Raw genomic sequence first — 24,064 nt, forward strand, 5'->3', positions numbered from 1 at the left:
TTAGTGTAAATCAAAAATAGGAATAATTTCTTGAAATTCAATGTCTGTGGCACTGTGCCTTTTTTTTTTTTTTGGAACACAGTTTTGAATATTAACCTAGAAAGCATTATATATGCGAATGCATAATGGGCAATTATGCTACTATGTGTTATCTGCAGCCAAATATTAACTACAAAATGGGAGAATAAATAAGCAATCCCATGAAACGAAAGTTAAAATGGAAAAAAAATCTATATAGTTGTTGAGTGATTTTATTAAGAGTAGGGGGGGAGCGATTTTATTAGGGTAAATTTATTTCGCTTCTGTAATTACATGAAAATTAAATTTTCAACTGAGCAGATTTAGCGAAGTGTAATCTAAGCGTGCTTCGCGAAATTAGGCTACTTTGTTTCGTTTGAATAATTTGTTCGTTCATCCTAATTTCATAATGTACAGAGATATCTGCTACAAGTAAAAAAAAATTTCAGTTTCCTCTTCCTCATAATATGGAGATGAATCTGTACCTCAGAGCCAGAGAAACGTGTCACATTATGATAATTTTACAGAAGAGAAAAAAAACATTTTTTCTGGCCCATGCCAAAGGATGAGACTGTTTTAACCCTAATAAAAAATTGAAAAGATTTTTTTTTTTAAGAATTACGTACACATGGCTCGATGTGGAACAGACTTCTGCATACAATCTTTACTAATAATAAAGCTGAAAGTCTCTCTGTCTGTCAGGATCTCTGTCTGTCTGTTAGGATCTCTGTGACGCGCATAGCGCCTAGACCGTTCGGCCGATTTTCATGAAATTTGGCACAAAGTTAGTTTGTAGCATGGGGGTGTGCACCTCCGACCGATTTTTCGAAAATTCGGTGTGGTTCTTTTTCTATTCCAATTTTAAGAACAAAATTATCATAAGATGAACGAGTAAATTACGAAATTATGATAACATGGAACTGTAACATGGGCACAAACCAATTGGTGAGATACGAAATTATCATAACGTGGAACCGTAACATGGGTAAAAGCCAATTGGCTGAGAAAATTCACCCTACATTATTTGTAAATATACAGGCGAACCAAAAGACCTTTTAATTTTTCTATTACGGGCAAAGCCGTGCGGGTACCACTAGTATAATGTAAACTATGTGCGATATACAAATGCAAATAAAATGTAAAAGTGACGACCAGCAACAGGCTCTGGACCCAGCTAGGCTGGTCCTATTCAATTTACAATCCCCATTGAAGATAAAAATTTTCCTGTTAAAACAATCTACTCCCTTGCTCATTACCACCTCTTCCGGTAAGCTGTTCCAAGGTTCCACTACCCTGCTATAATAATGATTTTTCCTAATATCCATGTTAGCCTGAGATTTAAATAGCTTAAAACAATGACTCCTTGTCCTGTTTTCAGTGCTAAACTTTAGCCCCGTAACATCTTTCATTTTAATAAATTTAAACAACTGAATCATGTCCCCTCGGTCTCTTCTTTGCTCAAGGCTACATTTTTAGTATTCTAAGCCTGGAATCGTAGTCTAAATGAGAAAGTCCATTTATTAGCCTTGTAGCCCGCCTTTGAACCCTTTCCAATACGTTAATATCTTTCTTAACTTTCTTAAGGTAAGGAGACCAAAACTGAACAGCATACTCCAAATTATGTCTTGCCAAACTTCTAATATAAGGGCAGAAGAAGTTCTGTAGATTTATTCATAAACTCAAGCATCTTATTGGCTTTATGCCTTTGGCTTTGTGCTCAAGCAGCTATGCTGCACTGTTGACTAAACTTTAAATCCTGACTTAAAGAACGCCCAGATCAGTAACTTTTTTTGCCTGACTAATGACTGAACCTTGCAAATAATAACTTGTACACTTATTTCCATGCCCTAAATGTAGCACTTGACATTTCCCAAAATTAACAGCCATACCCCATTTATCAGCCCACTCCGTAATATGATCTAGATCCTCTTGCAGCTGATTCGCTTGTTCTTCATTTTCTACAATCCCCATAACTTTGACATCATCAGCAAAACAATTTATGTTCCCAGAAACATTTTTATGAAAATCGTTCATACAAACAATGAACAAAACAGGCCCTAACACTTATCCCTGATGAGGAATCCCGCTTAAAACCTCTCTCCATTTAGAATAATTTCCCCTTACAACTACCCTTTGTTTCCTTCCGGTCAGCCAGTTTTTTACTCAAATGAAAATTTTCCCTCCTATTCCTATATCAGCTAATTTTCTAAGTAGAGCAGCGTGCGGTACCTTATCGAAAGCTTTTTGATAATCAATGTAAACAACATCTACAGGCTTCTTATTGTCTAAAGCTATGGTAACTTTGTCATAGAAATGTAATAAATTAGTTGCACAAGATTTACCTTTCCTGAAACCGTACTGAAAACTAGTCAATAGATTATTAGTCTCTAAAAAATTTACTATCTTAATTTTTATCAATGTTTCAAAAATTTTGCAAACCACCGAAGTTAGACTCACAGGTCTATAATTTCCCGCACTCCCTTTAGACTCTTTCTTGAAGAGCGGTGTAATGTTAGCCTGCTTCCAATCCTCTGGCACCGTCCCCGAGTTATAAGAAGCGTTGAAAATTTTTACAATTACATCTGCTAATTCCTCTGCACATTCAACTAAAATTTTTGGATAAATATTATCTGGTCCCGGAGCCTTAGTCTCTTTAACTTTTTTCAAATGAAGTAAAACGTCATCCCTGGAAAATACAAAGTCCTCAAGCTGTACAATAACTACAAGAAAAAGTTATGTAGAACATTATCACTATCGTCCTGAATTAAAATTCCATGCTCATCAACCAGTAGTCCAATATGACTATTTTGAACTTTCCCCGAATTAGCGTACACAAAAAACCTCTAAGGATGACATGATCGCCTACCGTTTTCGTTAGATTTTCCTTAAAGTCTGTATACTGAAGATTCACATCCAATCCGGAAGAAGAAACTGCTTTCAAACTCTGACAAAGTGCCACAAAATCAGTATTTCTGAAATTGGGCACAAACCAAAAATTCTCTACTCTGTGCATATCAAATTAAATCCCAAACCTAATACTGTTGTCGTCACTATCTCCTATGTGTTCCCCTACACATAACCCTTGAACAGAACCATCCATGTCACAAAAAAAAAAAAAAAAAAAAAATCCAAAATCACGGCGTGGCGAGTACCCTGAGTTACAATTTGATCTAAGAAACAATCACCAATTACTTTCAAAAATTCCTCTTCTCTGCTATTACTATAGCAAAAATTATTCCAATCAATTCCCGGAAAATTAAAATCTCCCATTATGATGACTGACCCCTTGCTAGAAATGTCACTAATAATACTAAACATCTGTTCATCTTGACCCTGGCTTAAGTTGGGTGGCCTATAAATGTTCCCTAAACGTAGTTTTTTGCCCTTATTGCTCATCAACTCCAGCCTAATCATATCAATCTCATTAGGTTTATCATTAATTACCAATTCATTGCAAGTTAAAGTGTCTCTGACGTAAAATAAAACCCCACCACCTCTTTTACCTACTCTATCTTGTCTAAACAAATTATGACCAGCAATAGATAATAATAAATCAGCATCATTTTCGGTAGCCCATGTGTCGGTTATGTAACAATATCCAACCTATCGTCTATTTTTATGCTTTTCAATTCTTCCATTTGTTCCTAATTCTACGAGCATTGGTATAAAAAACCTTAAATAAGCCCATCTTACTTTCATTTATTGCTGTGCGATTATTTCAATCCCAACTGTTAAAATCTTTTCTCTTATTAGCCTCGCGTAAGTCGAAATCCGACTGTAATTCGGATTTTAATCGAAGGGTTAAACTTTACTCTATTTCCACAAGTAGCTGTTAAAATTTGCTAACTATTTTGCATTGTTGTTCACAAGTACCGAAGAGGAGAAGCCTACAGCTCACAACTTTCGTCTTTATTGCGCATTAACGCCGAATGAAATGTTAAGACTTCTCCTCCTGGACGCGTGGTGTGTAGACGTGAGGTGTAATCAAAGGGTTATTGTTAGTCTTTATTGTAACTGTTCAGGTCTTTTTTTCGCTTGTTTTTTTCAGTCTGTACAAGTTGTACATATTCTATTTCTTTATCCTGTTTAACCTCCAGATGAGGTTCTTCAACTCTTCTGGATGGGGCCTAGCAAACGCAAAAATGAGGAGACTTTAAGCAATGTAAAAGATAAAAACCCAAAGAAAAATGAAAATGTTTGGGAAAGTAGTATCTCAATTAAAGACAAACTTGTCCAAGCATTCCAAAATGGAGCCAAAGAAATCAAAATTGTTATCTCTGGAGTAGATAGTCAGATTGCGTCGATAAAAACAAGAAAATTCCACGAGGAAATTGAAAAGTTAACCGAAAAAGAAGACTCGGTACAGGTTACCAGAAGCCAAAATTTAATTATTGGAACAAAAAGTCTAAAGACAGCAAACAAGCTTATCCAACTTAAAAAATTTAATGATACAGAGGTAAGTGCACGTATAATTGAAGAACCTATCACTTCAAAATACGTCATAAAAGGAGTGAGTGTAGATATTCCACTGGAATATTTAGCCAAAAAATTAGAGGAAGAAATTAAAGTGATTCAACTAATTCGTTTCACCAAACGTGGATCAGCAGAACCGACTACGACCGTTCTCTTGAAAGAATTAGGAAAATCAGATAGAGAATATATATATTTTGGACGCATCAGATACAGACTAGAAGTGTACAAAGAGCAGCCAAAAATCTGCTATAATTGCCAGCGTTACGGGCACATCAAAAGATATTGTAAAAGTGAAACCCGTTGCCCCAAATGTGGGAAAAACCATGAAGATTGTGAAACCGTGCCTAAATGCATTCATTGTGGAGGGGAACACATTAGCTCTAGCAAAAGTTGTCCCCACTATCAAGATTTAGCCAGAAAGATCACTAATCCTACCACAGAAACGAAGAAAACGTGGGCAAAGGTAGCCGCAAGCGAGACACCGGGCCCCAGCGATATTCACCCACAGTCGTTACCGACTGCTGAAACATTCAAAATCCAACAACTGGAAGCAATAGTAACAGAGAAAAATAAAGAAATTGAGCAGCTGACCGAAACACTGAAAAAGGTGCTAGGGGAACTGAATTTGCTAAAAGAACAGTTCAACAGCAACTGGTTTAAGAACGTTGAAGTCGAACTAAGCCAAATAAAGACTAAGGTAGCCATCATAGAGGGCAACTCGTATGGTTTCCCTATTAGCCCGTTGCCTATTGTTGAAAACCCTGACTTTTCCAATACGGAGCCTCCTCCTGATATTGTCATTGACGATGAATACTAACCTTCCTTCTCCTGTTGTTCCCGGTGTGGTTTTTTTACTCTCCTGGAATATACGTGGCCTTCGGGCAAACTTAGACTATCTGAAATTTTTTATTGCGTGGACTACCCCTCTGGTTATATGCGTACAAGAGACGTGGCTCCCTACAGGTAAGCTTCCTACTTTACCTAATTTTGTTTGTTACGGGATTGAGAAATCATTTCCACACAAGGGAGGTGGATTATGTACCTACGTTCGTAAGGATATTTCTTCTCATATTACGCATAAGTTATCTTCCACGGGACTTGAATTATTAGCTGTTTCTGTTACTTATAAGAAAGTTACTTATACAATCATTAACTGCTATAGAGCACCAGGACCCATTAACGACACTATTATTAATGCTCTTAAAAACCTTGAAGCAAATAAGGTTATCTTTACTGATGATTTTAATGCTCGTTGTAAAGTATTTGGGGACAGAACCACTACACCTTGCGGAACAAAAGTCGCAAATTGGATAAAAGAATCGAACCTGATAGTTATAAATGATAAGACACCAACCAGAATGAACAGAGGGAAGGAAGATGGTATTTTAGATCTAACCGCAGTGAGTAAGGATGTGGTAATGGGATTCAATTGGGTAAGACTTGATGAAAGAGGACAGAGTGACCATTTCCCAAGTATTATCAGAAAAAACTCCCCAGTTAGAACAAAAATAATATCTAAAACTTACACCGATTGGGAAAAAACCTCTAAAACACTACAACAAAAATTCAAAGAAGTTCCTAACTATACAGATATTAATCAACAAACGAATGAATTAATCGATACAATGAAAGCAGCCGAACTAGCTGAATCAACAACAATCAAATACCGCGACAAAAACCCAGCCTTAAGGTGGTTCAATAGAGAATGTGCCAAAAAGAAAGCAATAAGGAATGAATCGTTGAAAAATTTAAAAAAACATCCTAATACAGAAGAGTGGATTAAACTAAAAAAATCAACAGCGATTTTCAAACTGGCTGTTAAAAGGGCAAAAAAATCCTTTTGGGAGAAACAGAATTTTAATATTAAAAATTCAAAAGAAGTCTTTAGCTCACTCAAAAAAATAAAGCAAGTACTGTTAAATGAGGAAGAAGATTGCAATCTAGTTTTAGAAAAAAATGGGAGTTACGTAACTGAGAAGGAGAAACAAGCAAACCTCTTTGTTGAATACTTTGCCGATAAAAGCAAGGACAACCCTCCCCCCACTTTTCAAGTTATAGATACTGGAGACAATTTATCATCTGAAATCTCCCTAGATGAACTCAATAAAGCAATAAATTGCATGAAAAACAAAAGCCCTGGTTCGGACGGGATTACAGTTAAAGCAATAAAATTTCTACCAGACAATGGCATACAACTTTTACGAGGAATTTTTAACAGAAGTTTAGAATCTGGAGATATCCCTGACACGTGGAAATCAGCTAAGCTCATCCCAATAAAAAAAGGCTCTAAAAACGCTAAACTAGTAGAGAATTATAGGCCCATAGCTCTTACCCAAGCCATAGCTAAGGTTATGGAAAAAAAAATTCTTAATCGAATTAACCCATGGCTTTTAAAATATAATATTTTACCTCAGTACATCTACGGTTTCACCCCGGAAAGAGGAACCAATGATTATTTATATGACTTAATTAAATATATTGAAATATGTAGAAGGAAAAAGAAATTTATCTATGCAGTTAGTATTGATTTAAAAGGTGCTTATGACCATGTTAATATTACAACACTAATAAATAAATTAATAAACCTAAAATTGGACAGAAAACTAGCGAGTTGGATCAAGGAGTTTTTAACTGGGAGAGAAATCAAAGTTCAGTGGAGAGGTGTGATTTCAAAAGCTATGAAGGTTAACAGTGGACTACCACAAGGCTCCATATTGTCACCTTTATTGTTTAACCTATATCTTTCTGACTTAGGGAAATGTGTCACAAATGCTAAAATCTTCACTTATGCGGATGACGTCATCTTTTTTATCTGCAACGACGACATGGAAGCAGCGGAAAACTCGTTGAACAAGTGCCTAGGACAGCTACAAGCATGGACTGAAGACAATGATATGACAATATCTAATCAAAAATCATGTCTAATAGATTTCTCACCAAAAAAAGAGAAAAATAGTAAACATTTCTTCATCAACAACGAAATAATTGCTTGGAGTGCAAATCACAAAATACTGGGAATTATATGGCAAAACAACCTAAAGTGGAAAAAACATAGTGAATATCTAGAATATAAAACAGGAAAAACATTAAACGCTTTGAAGTGGCTTAGTAATCGGAAAACGGGATTAAATAATAAATGCTTAATCAATATAAGCAAACAAGTCTTGGTCCCCCAACTTGATTATGGGAATATTATCCGGACGAGAGACACTAAACAGAATTTCAAAAAAGCAGATACGATTTTAAACATGGCAATCCGAACAGCATTAGGCATTAATAGCTTCGCTCCTAATGATTTCATCAGATTCCAAACAAAAATAGATACGACTCAACGCAGAATTCATTGGAAATCAATTCAATTTCTATGCAAACAACTCTTCAAGAAAAATAAGAACTACAGATGTACCATCAGAAACTGGAAACAGGATAAAGAAAATGAAATCGAAAAATCTATCCGAACCCGTTATGAGCAAATAGTAGAAATGAGCCGACTAAAAGACAATCCAATTCTGAAAGAAAATCTATCTGAGAGTTTCAACAGCAAAAAGTTTAAAATTATTACTGAAGAAGAAGGGTTCCAAGTTTCTAAAGTAAATACTGCCATTGTATCATATTTCCAAATTTTTAAAGAGAGCAAGAAAAATTTCCAAATCTGGGCAACGGATGGGTCGAAGAGAAAAAACGTTGCAATTGGACTATACAATAGTTCCTCTAAAGCGGAAAGAAAACTCAAAGTTCTCCCAATTAGCTCTGTGTTCACCGCTGAAATGACGGCAATTTGGTATACAGCAAAATTTTTACTAAACAAAAGTCAACCAGCAATAATTTTATCAGATAGTCTTAGCGCACTCAAGGCATTGAACAATCCTAAACACAAAGAAGATCCCCTAATTACCTCAACTCGTCTTCATTTACAACATTTCGGAAAGATCAACAGCATTGAGTTATACTGGGTTCCTGCTCATGTAGGAATACACGACAATGAGATGGCAGACGCACTAGCTAAAAGTGCTGAGAATAGCACGTCAACTCCCATTATTCCTATATGTTCTTTTAAAGACATAAGGAATTATATAAAATCGGAAATTGAAAAGGAACAAAATATAATATGGCAGAACTCCAAATACCACAACAAATTTAAATTCAGAATTCTTCCCATTGATAAACAAATACCTTGGCTGCCTAATAGACATTCCGAAACAACAATAAATCGGATTATCTCCAATTCGCTGATGACGAAGGATAAGCTGTACAAAATGAAGAGAGCGGATAATCCAAACTGTGACCTATGTAACACCGAAGAAAACTTTGTTCACCTCCTTTTCAACTGCCCTAAGCACAAATTGCAACGAGATTCCATTACCCCTTTCCTAAATATCTGTGCAAATCCAACACACGAGTATTGCAACTATGTTTTACTTCAAAACCCTCATTATGGGCGGCGGCTCGTGGCGTTTGCCACTCTTGTTTCGTTTTGATTTCTTTTCGTTTCACTAGTTTTCTGCCTGAGTTTCGTTCTTCTTCGTGTGATGTCTTTTCTTTCCTTTTTATTTTTTTATGTTATATGTGTTTCCATTGTATTTGTCCATCCAACATGACAACCTATTTAATATGTAAAGTATGACATTCGTCTCACAATATCTGGACCCAATATGCGTATTGGAGAGTAGGGACTCTGGCATCCAGGCTCTCATCTAAGTATTGCGCCTAGGCGTCAGAAGAAGAAGAAGAAGAAATGTTAAAAAAAAAAAATCGTACTCGTGATCGCATATATGCGCATGCCCGAGTAACCTGCACAAAAATAGAATATCAGGGTCTACGAAATTTATTTGTTTATTTGCTTGTGTGGTGTTGTGTTTTACCATGTTTTGCAAAGTAAACAATTATGGATGTTGAAATACGACGTGAGCGGCATAAGAGTTTGCCTAGAAATGGAAGATCAGAATATTCCATTGCAAAACTGAGATGGAAAATGCTTGCAAAGGTTTTATATTTTATAAATATTTTCAAGCTCAAGGGTTGTTTGTTATTCTAGCTTTACACATGAAACATGACTATAAACTTTTTGTTTTCAGTATATTTATATTGAAAATTATTCGTTTCTTTACAATACTGCTAATTTTAAGCGTTTGAAATCGATTGCAAATTGTTATTCGATTTGATTGCTTTTCTTTAAGTTTGCTTGGGGAAAGTATTTGGTCTCTAGTTATGTTAGTTAAATGCGAAAAGTAAGCCATTTTCCATTTATTGCACATAGTTTCTTCAATTTTTATTTTTTAGTGTGCATGCAAAAAGATGAATTTCAGATTTTGTGAAACATATCTTGCTTTTCTGCAAAATATGTTTTTCTCAGTAATTTTATTGAAAATGCGTGAAATTGTGAAAAACTAGTAAAAGTTTTTGAGCATCCATAAAAAAAAAACATAATCGCATGCATTTCTTTAAAATTATAACAATGAGAATCACAATTAGAAAATTAAAAAAAAGGGGGGGGGGAGCTATATGTTTTAACGTAAATCAAGGGGGGTGGGGTGAGTATTCATAAGAAATATTGAATCAGTGATAAAGTTAAGTTAGGAAAACGTATTGGAATTCAATAAAATATCTGCCTTAATTTTCTGTCTGTTGATATTAAATTAAGTAAGTGCCAAGTTTTGGTAATGAAGTTGGCGATATTTCGATAATTGGGAATCTGGTGCGGGCGTCTCATTTTTGGCATAAATAATTTTATTTTGGTAACCCTGCTGATTTATAATAACCCCATGTAAATTGGTGTTTCCGGCAGGGTTCATTGATTCAAATCAACTTGATTTAAATCACGATTAAAATCATGATTTAAATCAAGTTATTTTTTTTTTAAATCATTGACTTCAACTAGCAAAACTACATTGATGCCTGTTTCTGTGTGTGTAACAGATTTTCAGAATCTTGCAATATTGTTTTTGCTCCAAAATTAGTTCGGAACAAAATAAAAATTTGCAGTTTTTCTTTTACACCATGACTAATATAGTTGAGAAAAGTAATGAAAAGTAATTATTCGACATATTATTTTACACTAAAAATGTACATGATGATGGAAACCTTATCTTTTAGCAAAACATGAAACAAAATAACATCTTATCTAAACATAACATATTTATAATACTTAAAAATGTATTGAATATATTTAGGGAACTTATCCTAATTTTAAGGTGAGCTGAATGGATTCATTAGTTCAGATTGCTTTATTATCAAGGTTTTTTGCCTTCTTCATTTTAGTTAAACAATTGAATCCATTTTATAACTTTTATTGACTTTAAGCTGAAAACAGAAAACTGCCGAGTTTTAAGAATTTTTGTTCTAAAACATATGAGAACGAGGTCGTTTCCAAATTTTTAAAAATATTTTTTTCTGAAAGAGTATGCTTAAAAACATAGGATCCAACCATTTTTAAAAAAAAATTGTTTAAGTTTAATATAAAAAAAATACATAAATTGGTGCGCTTTCATTAACGCTTCTGCCTATGACATCACAAATGATGAAATGCCATTAAAAAGAGCACAATATTTAATTCGCATCTTTACTTGCATGTATTGGCAACGATGATAGCAAGCAAAGAGGCAATTTTTAATTTGCTGCTTGATTAACTTCCTTGTGCAAAGAGAAAAAAGTATTTTCTTCATGCAAACTATTTCTCAAATTTCAACATAAATTTATGCTTTAATTGAGTCTAAAGAAATTATGATTTTAGCTTTTCACGATATCAGTGCGTGTTTATATGTGCGCAGTTTTAAGCAACCAAAACATGCATTTGATTGCTTCCGATACTGTTTCGACAAGTTTTCTGTATCTGTCGGAGTGTGTGTGTACGAGATGTATCTTGCATAACACTAGCCTAAATACGGAGAGATTGGACAACTTCAGAGCGGCGGCCATCTTATGTCCAAAATGCTCACTCCCCGTAGACCGTAATGCATCTTCTGCCCCAAATATCACTGTACATTGTATCGAAAAAATTAGAAGCTAGTTATGATATTATGAAATGAAATGTGCAGATCACAAATATATGTTTGTTTTCTACCTTCATGAACAAACTTTCGAGAGAAAAAAATTTCTTTGTAAGAGCAATGACGATACGAAACGATTGGCACCAGATTGCCAGACTTGGCGCTCACTTCGTTTGATGAAAATACAAGGAGAAGAAAAATCAGTCTATTCTTCAAAGATTTCATGTCCTATATTCCGTGAGAAATCTAGAAATTCACACAGCGCAGCATTTCGTACTAACAACACTTGGACATGGCGGACAGCGGCGCACCGTTGTCCAATCTCTCCGTAAATAGGATCTCTAGCATAACACAAAAACGGTTAGTTGTGAAAGTTTTAAATTCCCTTTTTGAAACTCATGTGGCGTCAAGTTGTGCACCTACTGTTTTATTGCAGTCGGATACTCCAAAAGGGATGTTAACACGTTCTTTGTCGAAAATCAGTGTCAATTTTGCATATCACGTTATTATCTCCAAGGCATCTTTGAATACATATCTTGTAGTCGTAATACAGTATCTTTTAGTCGAATATTTCGTGTCTCTTTGATGTCCTTTCCTTATTTCCTGTTGAAAGTTAAATTAGTTTTACAGAAGAAAAATTTCAATTTTCAGATTTTAATGAAAATATTTTTTGAACGACTAAAAAAATTAAATTTGAAATATGATGAAGCACCTCCGATTAAGCGGAACCTCGAACTTTTGAGGTTTTGAGGCTCGGATTTTTGAGACTTTACTGTATTAAAAAATATATATTAGAAGAATTGAAAACTAAAACAAATGTCTTGTTTTCAATGATAATATTGTCATTGTCAGATTTGACAAATGTTGTTACATGGGGAAATTTTTCAGCAAACATTTAATTTATGTAGTTGTTTTTCCTGAAAGCTGCTTTTACATTGAACATTAATTTTAGTATTGCTCTTCTATTTTTTTCTGAAATTCCTTTTTTTTTTCCTTTTCAGGCTTTGCAAGAAGGCAGAGTGCAAGAGTCTATATCATTCCCTTGCTCTGTAAGGCAGTTTTCTACATTTGGTTTGATCCCAATGATTTCTATGAATGACCAAGAAAATGACAATGTTCAAGGGAGATGGTTCCAAGTATCATGTTTAGAGGAACCAAGATTAAAATTAAAGATAAGGTAAATCGTCCTTCATCACTGAACTAAAACTTGTTGTTGTTAGTATGATGCTTTTGGTTTACTAGGGGTTGATCCAGGTTTATTTTTTGTAGATTTTATGTTTAAAATCCCGAATGCGAGGCCCCTAATACCTCAGTGGTTAATGCATCGGTCTCGAATGCAAGCGGGCCAGGGTTTGAATCCTGATTTGGTTAATTTCCTTATTAATTATTCTTTTAATGAAAAACTCAAAAGCTTTATGTTTTAAAATCTAATTTTACAAAAATAATTGCTTAAACCAATGTTCTATTCGAACTTAATCAGGCTAACAGCTGATTAAAGTTTAACTAAGTATATAACATAGTAAAAACTCATTTTTTGTAAATTTCCCGTTTATGATTCTGAATGGCAGAGCCGTAATAGATCAGTGATTAACGCTTCTGGCTCAAATGCAAAGGGTACAGGGTTCAAATCCTGGTTTGGCCGATTAACCTATTATTATTATTTTATTTCTAAATGAAAAACTCAAAGATTGTTTTTTAACTCACATGATATGATCCCCAAAATTTTAGGAAAGGCTACAGACAAAAAATGGAAAATTTCTCAAATTTGAATATTTCACAACATTTCTTGAATTAAAAAAAATAAAGAAAAGGAAAAAAATGAATAATTATTTCCATGATTTTCAAATTTTATTGACATTCTGAATGTCCTTAATTAACTTTTTAGACCAGTTATATTAACAAAAATCTTCCAGAACTTAAGACAATCACTGGTGAAAATTTAGAATTTTTACAAGTGATATTAGCTTGAACGAACTTAATTTTAAGTCCGCATTTTGTAAAAAAAGAAAATTTTGTGAACTTTTTTCTTTTTGTGGAAAAAAAATTACTTTTGGGCAATTTGCATATTTTTTGTGAAAAAAATCCTTGCCATTAACTATACAGTTTGTTTAGCCGTCTCAAATCAAATCTTAAATCTTAAATCCCTTTGGCATAAAAAACTTAACTGGACTCAGAAGCTGGAGGCTTTTTTATTATTACTGATATTCTGTTTTTAAATAGATTGATTGAGCATTAAAGTTGTGAAAGAACTATTTCTATAAATGAAATATCATGGAAGGCGTAAGCTTCCATTTTGGTGAAGTGGCCGCTTTTACGATAGAGAATTTTGTGAAGGGGCTGCAAACTGGATCCAATTTGTGTCTGAATCGACCCCTGGTTATTCAGGATGAATTTGTTTTCTCTTTACACAGCTATTCGTAAACTACAATTCAACAAAATACCATTTCTTTTTGGTTATTTTTGTGTCACATTATTTTTTTTTATTTTTTTAGACTGTTGTCCAACAAAATAACATCTGAAGAATTAAAGGGTTTTGACAACACAGGAAATATATGTGAGTAATGCTTTATTTTTAATGCACTAAATTTGTTAAAGTTTAAAAGAAATGGGAATTCCTATGTGGACATTCAAATTTTGCACCGTGCTATAATAAATATGTTGCTTCCGTACAGTTCATATTATGTAGAAAAAACATGTTTTGGTAACACTTTTTATTTTATTTTGTCTTTGCATCAGAACTCATGTTGGAACTGAAACGAGATATCAAGGATCCTAGCATAGCATGCTTGTAAGATAAAAGTAAAATAGGAATCCTAAACGAATTTTGTGAAATATTTTTGTATGAATTTGCTAATTTAGTTTTTTACCTTCACCTCTCATTTGAACATATCACTATTTTTTTTCCTTAAGAACAATTAAGTAATATTTAGTTACTGATCTTGTAACTTTACTCCTATATTATGCTGAGTGGTCAAAAGACATATGATATTCTGCTTACACAACTTGGATTTTTATGATTTTGTTCATACTGTTCTTTTTTTTTTCAACCAAAATTTAGAAGATGCAAAATTATAAAATTTGAACTAAGAGATTCCACTTCCTTCATGAGAAAGCTTACCAAACTCCAAGACTAACTGTGTTGTATAAACAAGTTCATTTTGAAGTAATCTTAAGTGTTGTCGCCAGTGCTGCGGAGTCTGAAGAAAAATGGCCGACCGCCGACTCCAGCTTTTTTATTTATTCATTTTTTCAAATCCCTCCCCTCATTAGAGGGGGGAATACCCCTAAACCAAGATTGATATGATAAATAAATACCTTTGTGCTGAACAGTAAAGTAAGACAAAACAACGTTAGAAGAAGCACAAATTTGTAAATTACAGCAGACACGTGTTTCGGCGTTACAGGGAACACCTCAATGCAAAAACTGCGCAGGGAACACATTCAATGCAAAAAATAATGAGCCCATGGATGAAAATATATCCAACAAAATCCAAGAGCAGATAAGCATGCAGCTTAAAAGATAAAAACAGCGGATTAGCCAAACACCAATGACAAAGTTATAAACCGATCAGGAACCAATAGGAATACAAGCAAAGGCCAAGAGCTTTCTCTTAGGTACGAACCCAGAAAGAAAGAATTCAACTGGACAAAGATTAAGCCAAAGCTTAAACAAAAAGAAAAGAAATTGTCAGTAACCGTGAACCGCAAGAAAGGAAAAGCTGAATGGAAAACCATGAAATAAAATAAACAGAAACAAAAAATATTCGAAAAAAGGAAAAATAAAGATAAATAGAAGAAAATTGGGGGGGGGGGGGGGTGTCAATCATGACAAAAAGGTAAAAATAAACAAAGGAAGGTCGATAAAAATGAATGGGAAAAAAAGGGGGGGGGATGGGGAAAGGACAGTATTAAAGATATGGGAGCCAAATGTTAGAAAAATATGGAACTGCACTAAGATTGTTAACTAAGTTAGAACTGTTCCTCAAAATATGAAAGGATTCCCAAAAGTCAAGATCTGATGAATTGGGGCATTTTTGGATAATCTGATAAGAGTTAAAATCAAAAGAGTGATTCGAATCCCAACAGTGTTGAGCAATACTAGACTTATTTAATTGTTGTTTTTTCACATAATTTTGATGCTCTTTCAAGCGAATTTTTAAAGCACGCCGAGTCTGTCCAATATAGGCAAGTTTACAACTACAATTAATTCTATAAATTCCACAACAATTAAGAGGGTGAATAGGATCTTTAAGAGAAGAGAATGAAAGTTTATTAATAGGAGAGAACACCACCCGGAATTGGAAACGTTTTAGAATCTTAGCAACCTGATAGCTTACAGATGGAAAGAATGGCAAAACAACCAAATTCTTTCTGATGAAGGTTTGGTTAAGAACATTAGTTTGGGATTTATTTGAAAGTTTTTTATAAATGGAATCAATCAAAGTTGGCGGATAGTCTCTATCAATTGCCACAGCTTTAAGATAATTAAGTTCCACTTTGAGAAGTTCCGACGAAGAACAAATATTAATTGCGCGTTAAACAAAAGAATTGAAAGCAGAATATTTTTGATTTGGAGGATGAGACGATAGTCTATGTGGAGGTAAAGAAACAGCAAAAGGTTTGCGATAAACAGTAGTTTCAAAACCAATATTAAATCCTTTTTATGAAATTTTTGCCGTGTATTTATTGTAAACCTAAGATGCATATAACATTAGAAGTTCAATTTGAAAATCAAATTATCCAATAGCTGCAATTGCAAAAGTGAGATTACTTAAAAATCTCCTTTTGAAAAAATTGAAAAGGATTAATTTGCTCCCCTTTAATGTTAAACAAATAGATGTTGATCCAATCCTGGACTTACAATTTTTCAAAGCTGTAACTTAAGAGAGAAAGAAACTTTTTTGCTAAAGTCAAAAAACTTTTCTTGAGTGGGGGTGGTCCCCGAACCCTCCCTCCTGGATGACATCCATCTGGTGAGTGACACTTTAACTTAATTTCAGAGTCTATAAAAATTGAAATACTTTAATTCTTAAAGATTTTCCCTATAGTAAATCTTAAATTTCATCTTGAAAATTTCAACGAAAATATTGCACTATATTGCGGGGAGACGTCTGGTACATGTACGCCTGGAAGCAAATTTTACACAAAATGCGGTGGTATACGGCTTAGTACAAATATCTCTTACTAAACCTATATTAGTGTTCCCACTAGGACGTTTTTGAAGGGCGCAGCTCCCTGCCCTTCCACATCAGCAGAATGCGCCCTGCCCTTCTTTTAGATCGCAAAATGCGCCCCGCCCTTTAAAAAAGGGAAGTTCCATCCTGTGCTTTTTACAAGATGCCTCAAGTATTGTTTAGACCCGCCACGATATCAGGGCAATTTTATTTGTCCAGCGATCGTCCGCAAAAAACGCCCATTTCTTATCATTATTCCCAGAATTGCACTCTGAAAACGGCCCCATAAATAAAAGAGGAAGCAAACACCTCGGCAAAGAGGGGATGAGATTTACAGAGCTAAAATACAAGGGTATTTTTTTGTTTTCTTGGATTTTTAACCTCCCTCTCCAGCCCAAAAAAAAAAGCATTTGAAATGGAAACATCGCTTTGCCAGAGAAATTTTCTGCTGCAAAACATTCATTCTTTCATTCCTATTTGCTAAGTATTTTTATTATCTTTGAATATGATTTGTATAACAGATTATTTTAAAAACTTTTTTACATAATGAAGAAAACATACTTTTTTGACATACTTGTGTTTTTCCAACTAAAATGATCTTGCATTGTTTCTTTTTCCGATTTCGCCGATCTATTAAATTTTCACAAAAATTATCTGAGATAAAAATCTTGGATTGGCTGGAACTGCTTATTTTTGCTTTGCACCTTGCTACAACTGCATTTTTGAAGCACTGCACACAATATTTTAATTTAATTATTCTGTTTGAAGTGTAATATATTTAAAAAGTAAATAATTGGTGTAATATATTTTACATTCATCATGATTTTGATGTCTACTAAAATGGCACAATGCACATTACTAGGCAGTTTTTTAGGTAGGAAGCGGAGATCAGTAATTAAATACTATTCTTCTTAAATAGAAATTTGAAAGGGTTTTGAAATGCCTAGAATTTTTTACTTTTGTAGGATAGGTAGTCAAAATTGAGGCCTGAAAAGTGTTGAGAAACAACCAAAACCAAGTTTCAGCATTAGCTAAATGTTCCTAAGGTGTGAGGAAAGCATTTCAGGGGGGGGGGGGAGGGGGGGTCAGGCTAACCCAATTCTAAAGACAAGTACATTTTCTGGATGAAATAATGATATTTAATACTGAAGTCGATGGTGGCGGCGATCGCGGGGGGGGGGGGGGGGGCTTGTGGTGTACACTGTTTGAATTTTTGCAAAGTGTTTCAAGATGTTATTTCTCCTCTTTATTTTTTTTGGGGGGGGGGCTCAGTACTTTTTAGGGGTGCATGATTGATTTTGGGGGGGGGGGGAACACTGTTAAAATAGTGCCCCTTTCAAAGACCAGCACCTTGCCCCTTTTTTCTTTTTTTTCTAGAGTGAACACTACCTACATTTCTTGGCTCAATTTTAATTTTGATTTTATTAGCAGCTTTAAAATTGACTCTAATATGAAGATTTTAGGATTAACTAGAATTATTGAGTGTTGTAACCAATAAACCATGTATTGATTTTGTTTTAAACTTTTTAGTGATAACCAATCTTTCTTAGTTAAAGTCTTTAGATTTAAAAAACATTTATACTTTATTGGATCTTTTGGATTTACACTTTCATATCAACATTTATTTGAATTTACCAAGCATCATCAGAAATTTTCAGACTTGCTCAAGCGATACATTCTTTTTATTATTTTATAACTGAGAATGAGGTAAGAAATATATTATTATTTTTATATGACAGTGATTACTTAGAAAATGTTAAGCACCAAAACTGTTTGCTCACAGTTGCTATCAGTTAAATAAAGTTAAAAAATAAGCAAACTAGGAGACAGCGTAGGTAGCTCTTACAGGAAGTTCTATAAAGAATCTAGCCAGCTAGTTGCCACAATGAGTTATTTTTTTATTAGTAGGCCTTTGTACATATAATCAAATTAATTGATAGTCAGTTTTTTAAAAATTGCAAGGAGAGTCAGTGAAAATTCAAGAAAAACTAGTATGTTGTGGCCAGTGGCGGATTGGTTGAAAAAATCGGCCCTGGCATTAGGAGATGTAGCGGCCCCATAGCTCTTATGGGTATTAAACTTAACGATTAGGATATCACTTAAATATGAGGAAATTATTCTTAACAACTAATTATGTTTTGTTTAAACAAAATTCAACAGATAGGAACACTTCTGCACTTTAATGGTGTACAGTATTAGCTAAACCTTTTTTTTGGGGGGGGGGAATTGTGATTGTAATTGTCCATTTTTAAGTATTTTTATAATGCCCGGAACTTGATTGAATATTTCCGTACTGATAACACTGCTTGGCTAGTATGTCCTTTTCTGCGGTCATAACAAGTAACTTAATTGCCCTGTTTTATGAAATTGATCTAGCGATGTTCATGAGTACTAGGGTCGTCGTAGAACATGATGGGTCCCTCGACACAAACATACATTACCGGGCACTGTCATAAACATTCCTTTTTTTACACTGCCATACCCTGACGACTCCCAGACTCGATGCGAGGTCAAAAACCTGGTGGATCGGGTGCGAGTTTGGCAGCCCCTTAATTTTTTTTCAAACGCATGTATCAATACAAAGAGAGAGATTGGACTTTAGCTGTCTGGCTTCTGGGAATCATTAAAGTATTAGCAATATAAACATAATAGAAATATTAACATGGAGTCTGAAATAGGGGAGTCCGGGTCCGGGAGGTTTCTCCCTCGGAAATTTTTTTGAAATTGTAGTCTTAAAAACTCAATTTTTGACAATATTTGGTGATGTTAGGTAAGTGTAGGTTCAGGGTTTCTCCTGCTGCAGTTTTTCGAAAGTGTGGAAATCCAAAAACAGAATTTTAAATTATCTTCTGAAAACGCAATTTCAGAAGATCTTTGGTGATTTTAAGTCGAGATAGATTCTGATGCCATCCACCTATCCACCAGAAAATTTTCAAGTTGAAGTCTTAAAAGCCTTTTTTGGTAAAGACTAGAGTACCGGCAGTTACTCGAAAGTTAGTTCCAAAAGCGAAATTTTTGCTGACCTTCAGTGATGTTAGGAAGAGGAGTTTTCAGTAGACTCACCCCGGAAAATTTTCTAAATTGAAGTACTAAAAACGAGATTTAAAACATTCTTCATTGATGATGCCAAGAAAGAGTAGGGGATGGGGCACTTTCCCAGAAAATTTTTGATAATGTTAATTTAAAAACCCAGTCTTAGACCATCTTTGGAAAAGTTAAAAAAATGGGAGAGGTTCGAGTGCTTTCCTACAGCAAATTTTCGAAACTGAAATTCCATGTTATGGCGGGAGTGGGTTCGGCTGTTCTCTTATGAAATTATTCAAAATTGAAGCCCAAAAATTTAAATTTTACACGATCTTCGATGATATTAGGAGGGGGGAGGTTCTGGGGACCACCGGAATTCTTCCGACGTTGGTTTTTATCAACTTATTTTCTTTTTAAACTGAGGGCTCCGAAACCGTGAGTTTGTACACCGTACAGAATACTTCATGTTTCGTCAAAATTGTTTGAAACACACATTTTGGCGGCCTTTGGCCTTTGATTTGGTAATCTTAATAATGTAGAATCTTTCATGCTCCTCAATGGTATTTTAAGATTTCCTTTTTTTTAATAATTTTACGGAGAGAAATATTTTGTCACTTCTATTCCAATTTTTATAAATGGATTCACCAACAGAGGATCCAGGAAAAAAAATGACATAGGTCAATTTTTTCACTGGCCCCCTTCTACACCTTTCACCATTAGAATATTTTACCCTCTGCACGAGTTCAATTTCGAGTCGCAGCCGGGCCCCTATTCTCCAACTAAGCTGACATGACCTCACGTCGACCCTTGTTGTAAGTTGCATTTTATAGCAATTTTGAATTGTCATTTATAAATAAAAGCGTCAAAGAGACCAAAAGTATTTTAACTTTTTACAACCGCTGAGGTTTCCCTGTTTTTTTTTTTTAATTTATTCATTTATTTTTTATTATGCCAGTAAAAATATATTGGCAGCCCCAGGACCCGTCTAACTGAAAGTGAGGCTTTGGGCCCACATTAATTTGGAGGCCCCCTGAAGATTGCAGTGTTTGATTTACATTTTTAAAGCACGAATGCACTTTTGGTGGCCTCTTTGTCTAATCACACAACTATGTACAAATCACTTATGAGCATTTATGAATCCCTTTTGGGCCCCCTCATAATCGTGACCAAGTAAATTCATTATTGGCAGAATGATTAAAAATTCCCCTTTAAAGAAGTTTTTTTCAAATTAATAAGTCATAATTTTTATTTTTAAAAAATTACATGGTATTTTTCATATCGTTGCAGTGCTATGCATAATTCTTTAAAAAATTTGGGACCCTTCAGGAACATGGGGCTCGAGGCCTAGGCCTAGTCAGCCTGTGTGTTAATCAGGCCCTGGGAAGCCCCATTTCAGAAATTCCCCTCCCCACCTCTTGGTGACGGCCCTGCCTCCCTCCACAAACAAGCTTTAGCCCATACGTAAAGAGGAGCTGAGGTGTGTTTTGCGAATTTGCGTTATTCTAAACACATGCGCAAAATTTACATTTTGCTGTTAGCAGACAGGCCCGAAAGACTTCGCTGTTAGTTGATCGGCCCGAAGCATGACCGGCCCACCGGGCAAATGCCCGGTTGCCCGCCGACTGTATCCGCTACTGCACACAATGTGAATTCCATAAAAAGGTTGAACAAAGCTAAACCAACGCTGTTTAAGGTGAAAAAACAACGTAAATAAAGCACAAATATTGGAGAAATCCAAATCGGATATCTTATTATCCAAAAGTTAGTCATCAAGTTGCAAAGATTTTGAAGAAATTTGGTTTTGATATAGCTTTTTCTCCTGTTAATAAGATAAAATTCACAAACTTAAAGGACCCCATTGATTACCATAGCAACTGGGGCTGTATCCGCCACTGGTTGTGGCCATCACGAAACTTTCTTCTATATCTCTTATGAATTCTGATCCTTCCCAATGCTTGACAGGAAAGCAAAGTTCCCAGCAAAAATAAAATCGACCACTCTGCCAATAACTTAAATCATCTTGCCTTTTAAGTTATTGGCAGGTACTGTCCAGTGGAAGGCTCATTATTGGAACTCGTTTTTCCTAGTTAGTCTAGGCGAATGTTTATAGTTTGACATGTGGTGCATTTTGCCCAATGTTACTCTGTATTGCATACACTGGAGCTTAAACACACTCTTTTTAGTTTGTAGTTTAATTTTTTTGGTCTTTTGACCATATTTTTAAAATCTTCCACGACTGATGAGCATTCAACCTTTGACTTTTTCTATTAAATTACTGCTTGTATTCCTTTTTCTCAGCATTATTTTTCTTAAACAATATTTGAAACTTATTATTTGGCTTGCATACTTTTTATATTTACTTGGCTTTTTAGTTTTGCTATGTTGCGCATCTATGGGCTTTTGGTGTGGTCTTTTCAATATTCTTCACTTTATTATAATTATTATATATCTACATATATATATATATTTCTAATCTAGGCATATGGCCATCTGAGGAAGTTTTAACCTACTATTGTATGAAAAATAAGGAACTTTTTGGGTAAGAAAACTGTTTAATCCCTTCCTTCTATTCTGCAATCATTTGAATTTTCCCTCTCACTGTTAATTTATTTGTGTCAAATGCAGACAAATTGTTTCCTCCCAATTCTTATGAATAGTCTCCCTCATAAACATAATCTGAACTTGAAGGTCTCAAAATATATGTTGTGCAAATGATGTTTTCCCCTGGATTATTGTATTTTTTATGCAATTTAATGGTTTAAATGAATTCTGAAAGTATATTTTGGTCGATTTTTAAAAATCTGCTAAAAACCAGTAACTGATCATCACTACCTACAAGAAAGCCTCATCAGTGGTTACCTCAAATGAGCAATGACGTACTAGAAAATCCTTATTTGGCTGTTTAATGCTCTAGGCACTTGCCAACGTGAGCGCCAATCTCAAATTAAGTTTTGAACTCTGCCAGTTTTTCTCCACTAATGCTATTGTACAACAGAGTTCATTCTGGATTTAGTAAAACTCCTTTTTATAGTTAAACTAGAGGACCCGACAGACGTTGTTCTGTTCAAACTTTGAAAATTGAAAAGTTAAAAAATTTCAATAAATATCAAGTGTTTGAACCGTTTTGTTGAAAAAAAATAAGTAAAAAGAAAATGTTTTAACCTGCTTGGTGTCAGAATGCGTATAGTATTTATTACAACTTGATTTATTTAATTACTGAGCAGTTGGGTTATTAACTATTTTTTCTCCCGTACTTGATGGTTTGTTCCTTTAACCATACTCAAAGGATAAAAAGCGTCCTCAGATATTAAGTGTAAAAAAGTAACTAACCATCTAGAACAAATGGGAAATCCCGCTGCAATGTCCGCCATATAAAAAAGAACAAAACAATCGAAAGGATATTGTTTAAAAAAATGATAAAGATAAAAATAGCTCTCTAAATAAGCAAAGAACTCCTCCCGATGTAAAATAAACATATTCTTCAACTAAAATGACTCAACACTCTTTAAAAACGAAAAACAATTCTTTGCAATTTGAAATATTTCCTCAAACAAACCAAAAATACAATAAATTACATCAACAGTAGCTTTAAAATGTAAACATATGATCACGCAACTCTATTGTTTATAGCCAAAGTCGCCAAGTCACCATGTTACTGTAATCCAGCCGATCAGTGAGCCAAGCCAACTCCGACCGATTAGCGGTCCGATCTTTTGAACGAAAACTTTTTAAATTCATATATTTCCTAATTTGTTCTTTCCACCAAAGATAAAGATCTTCCACTGAACTGATCTTTTGTGTACCCACAGAAAGAACTACCCTGTTGTAATTTATCTGGACGAAAATAAAATTTGTTTCGTCTTTAAATTCCATCATCTTTTCCTTTAATAATGTACTGATAAGTTAGATAATCCTTGAAGTATTCTTGACATTGGTGCCAAAACTCAGATGGATTTCAGCCGAAAAACAAATGTTGCTAGGTACGGTACTTTCTGATCATTTGGTTAGGAAAACCTAAAGCATCGATCCGGTCACATGGTTCAACTACGATGACAGATTACACGTTTTGTGTGAACCTTCCAGTACTTTACTTTAAAATATATCACAGGACCTAAAATCGTTGCTTTCAAGAGAAAGAAGGCTTCTCTCTCTCTCTCTTTCTGTATTATCTATTTTCAATTTACATAGGAAATTTCATTACAAAAAGCAGAGCTGGCTTTCTTATTGTCCTTTGGCAACGGATTAAATATTTATTTCAATTCTCGCTCAACAATAGGTTAAAATAAATATTAATCATTTGAGAGATATAACCATCCAATGTTAAAATTAATTAATTAATTAAAAAAACGTTTCCGATTCGATCCATCTCGCTTCAAAACCATGCTTGCC

General features: G+C 34.5%; 1 protein-coding gene across 1 annotated transcript in view; it reads left to right on the forward strand.

Annotated features, from left to right (window-relative positions):
* The first annotated feature begins 9,313 nt into the window (after positions 1 to 9,313).
* LOC129234405 (calmodulin-lysine N-methyltransferase-like) overlaps positions 9,314 to 24,064 on the forward strand; it is a 33,541-nt gene continuing 18,790 nt past the window's right edge. Inside the window, exons 1-4 of the mRNA XM_054868401.1 lie at positions 9,314 to 9,475; positions 12,479 to 12,654; positions 13,970 to 14,031; positions 22,154 to 22,214. Of these exons, the coding sequence (XP_054724376.1) occupies positions 9,377 to 9,475; positions 12,479 to 12,654; positions 13,970 to 14,031; positions 22,154 to 22,214 (398 nt within the window). The 5' untranslated portion in view covers positions 9,314 to 9,376. The remainder of the gene's footprint in view (positions 9,476 to 12,478; positions 12,655 to 13,969; positions 14,032 to 22,153; positions 22,215 to 24,064) is intronic.

This window comes from Uloborus diversus, chromosome 1, assembly GCF_026930045.1.
Source record: "Uloborus diversus isolate 005 chromosome 1, Udiv.v.3.1, whole genome shotgun sequence".
Classification (NCBI taxonomy): Eukaryota; Metazoa; Arthropoda; class Arachnida; order Araneae; family Uloboridae; genus Uloborus; species Uloborus diversus.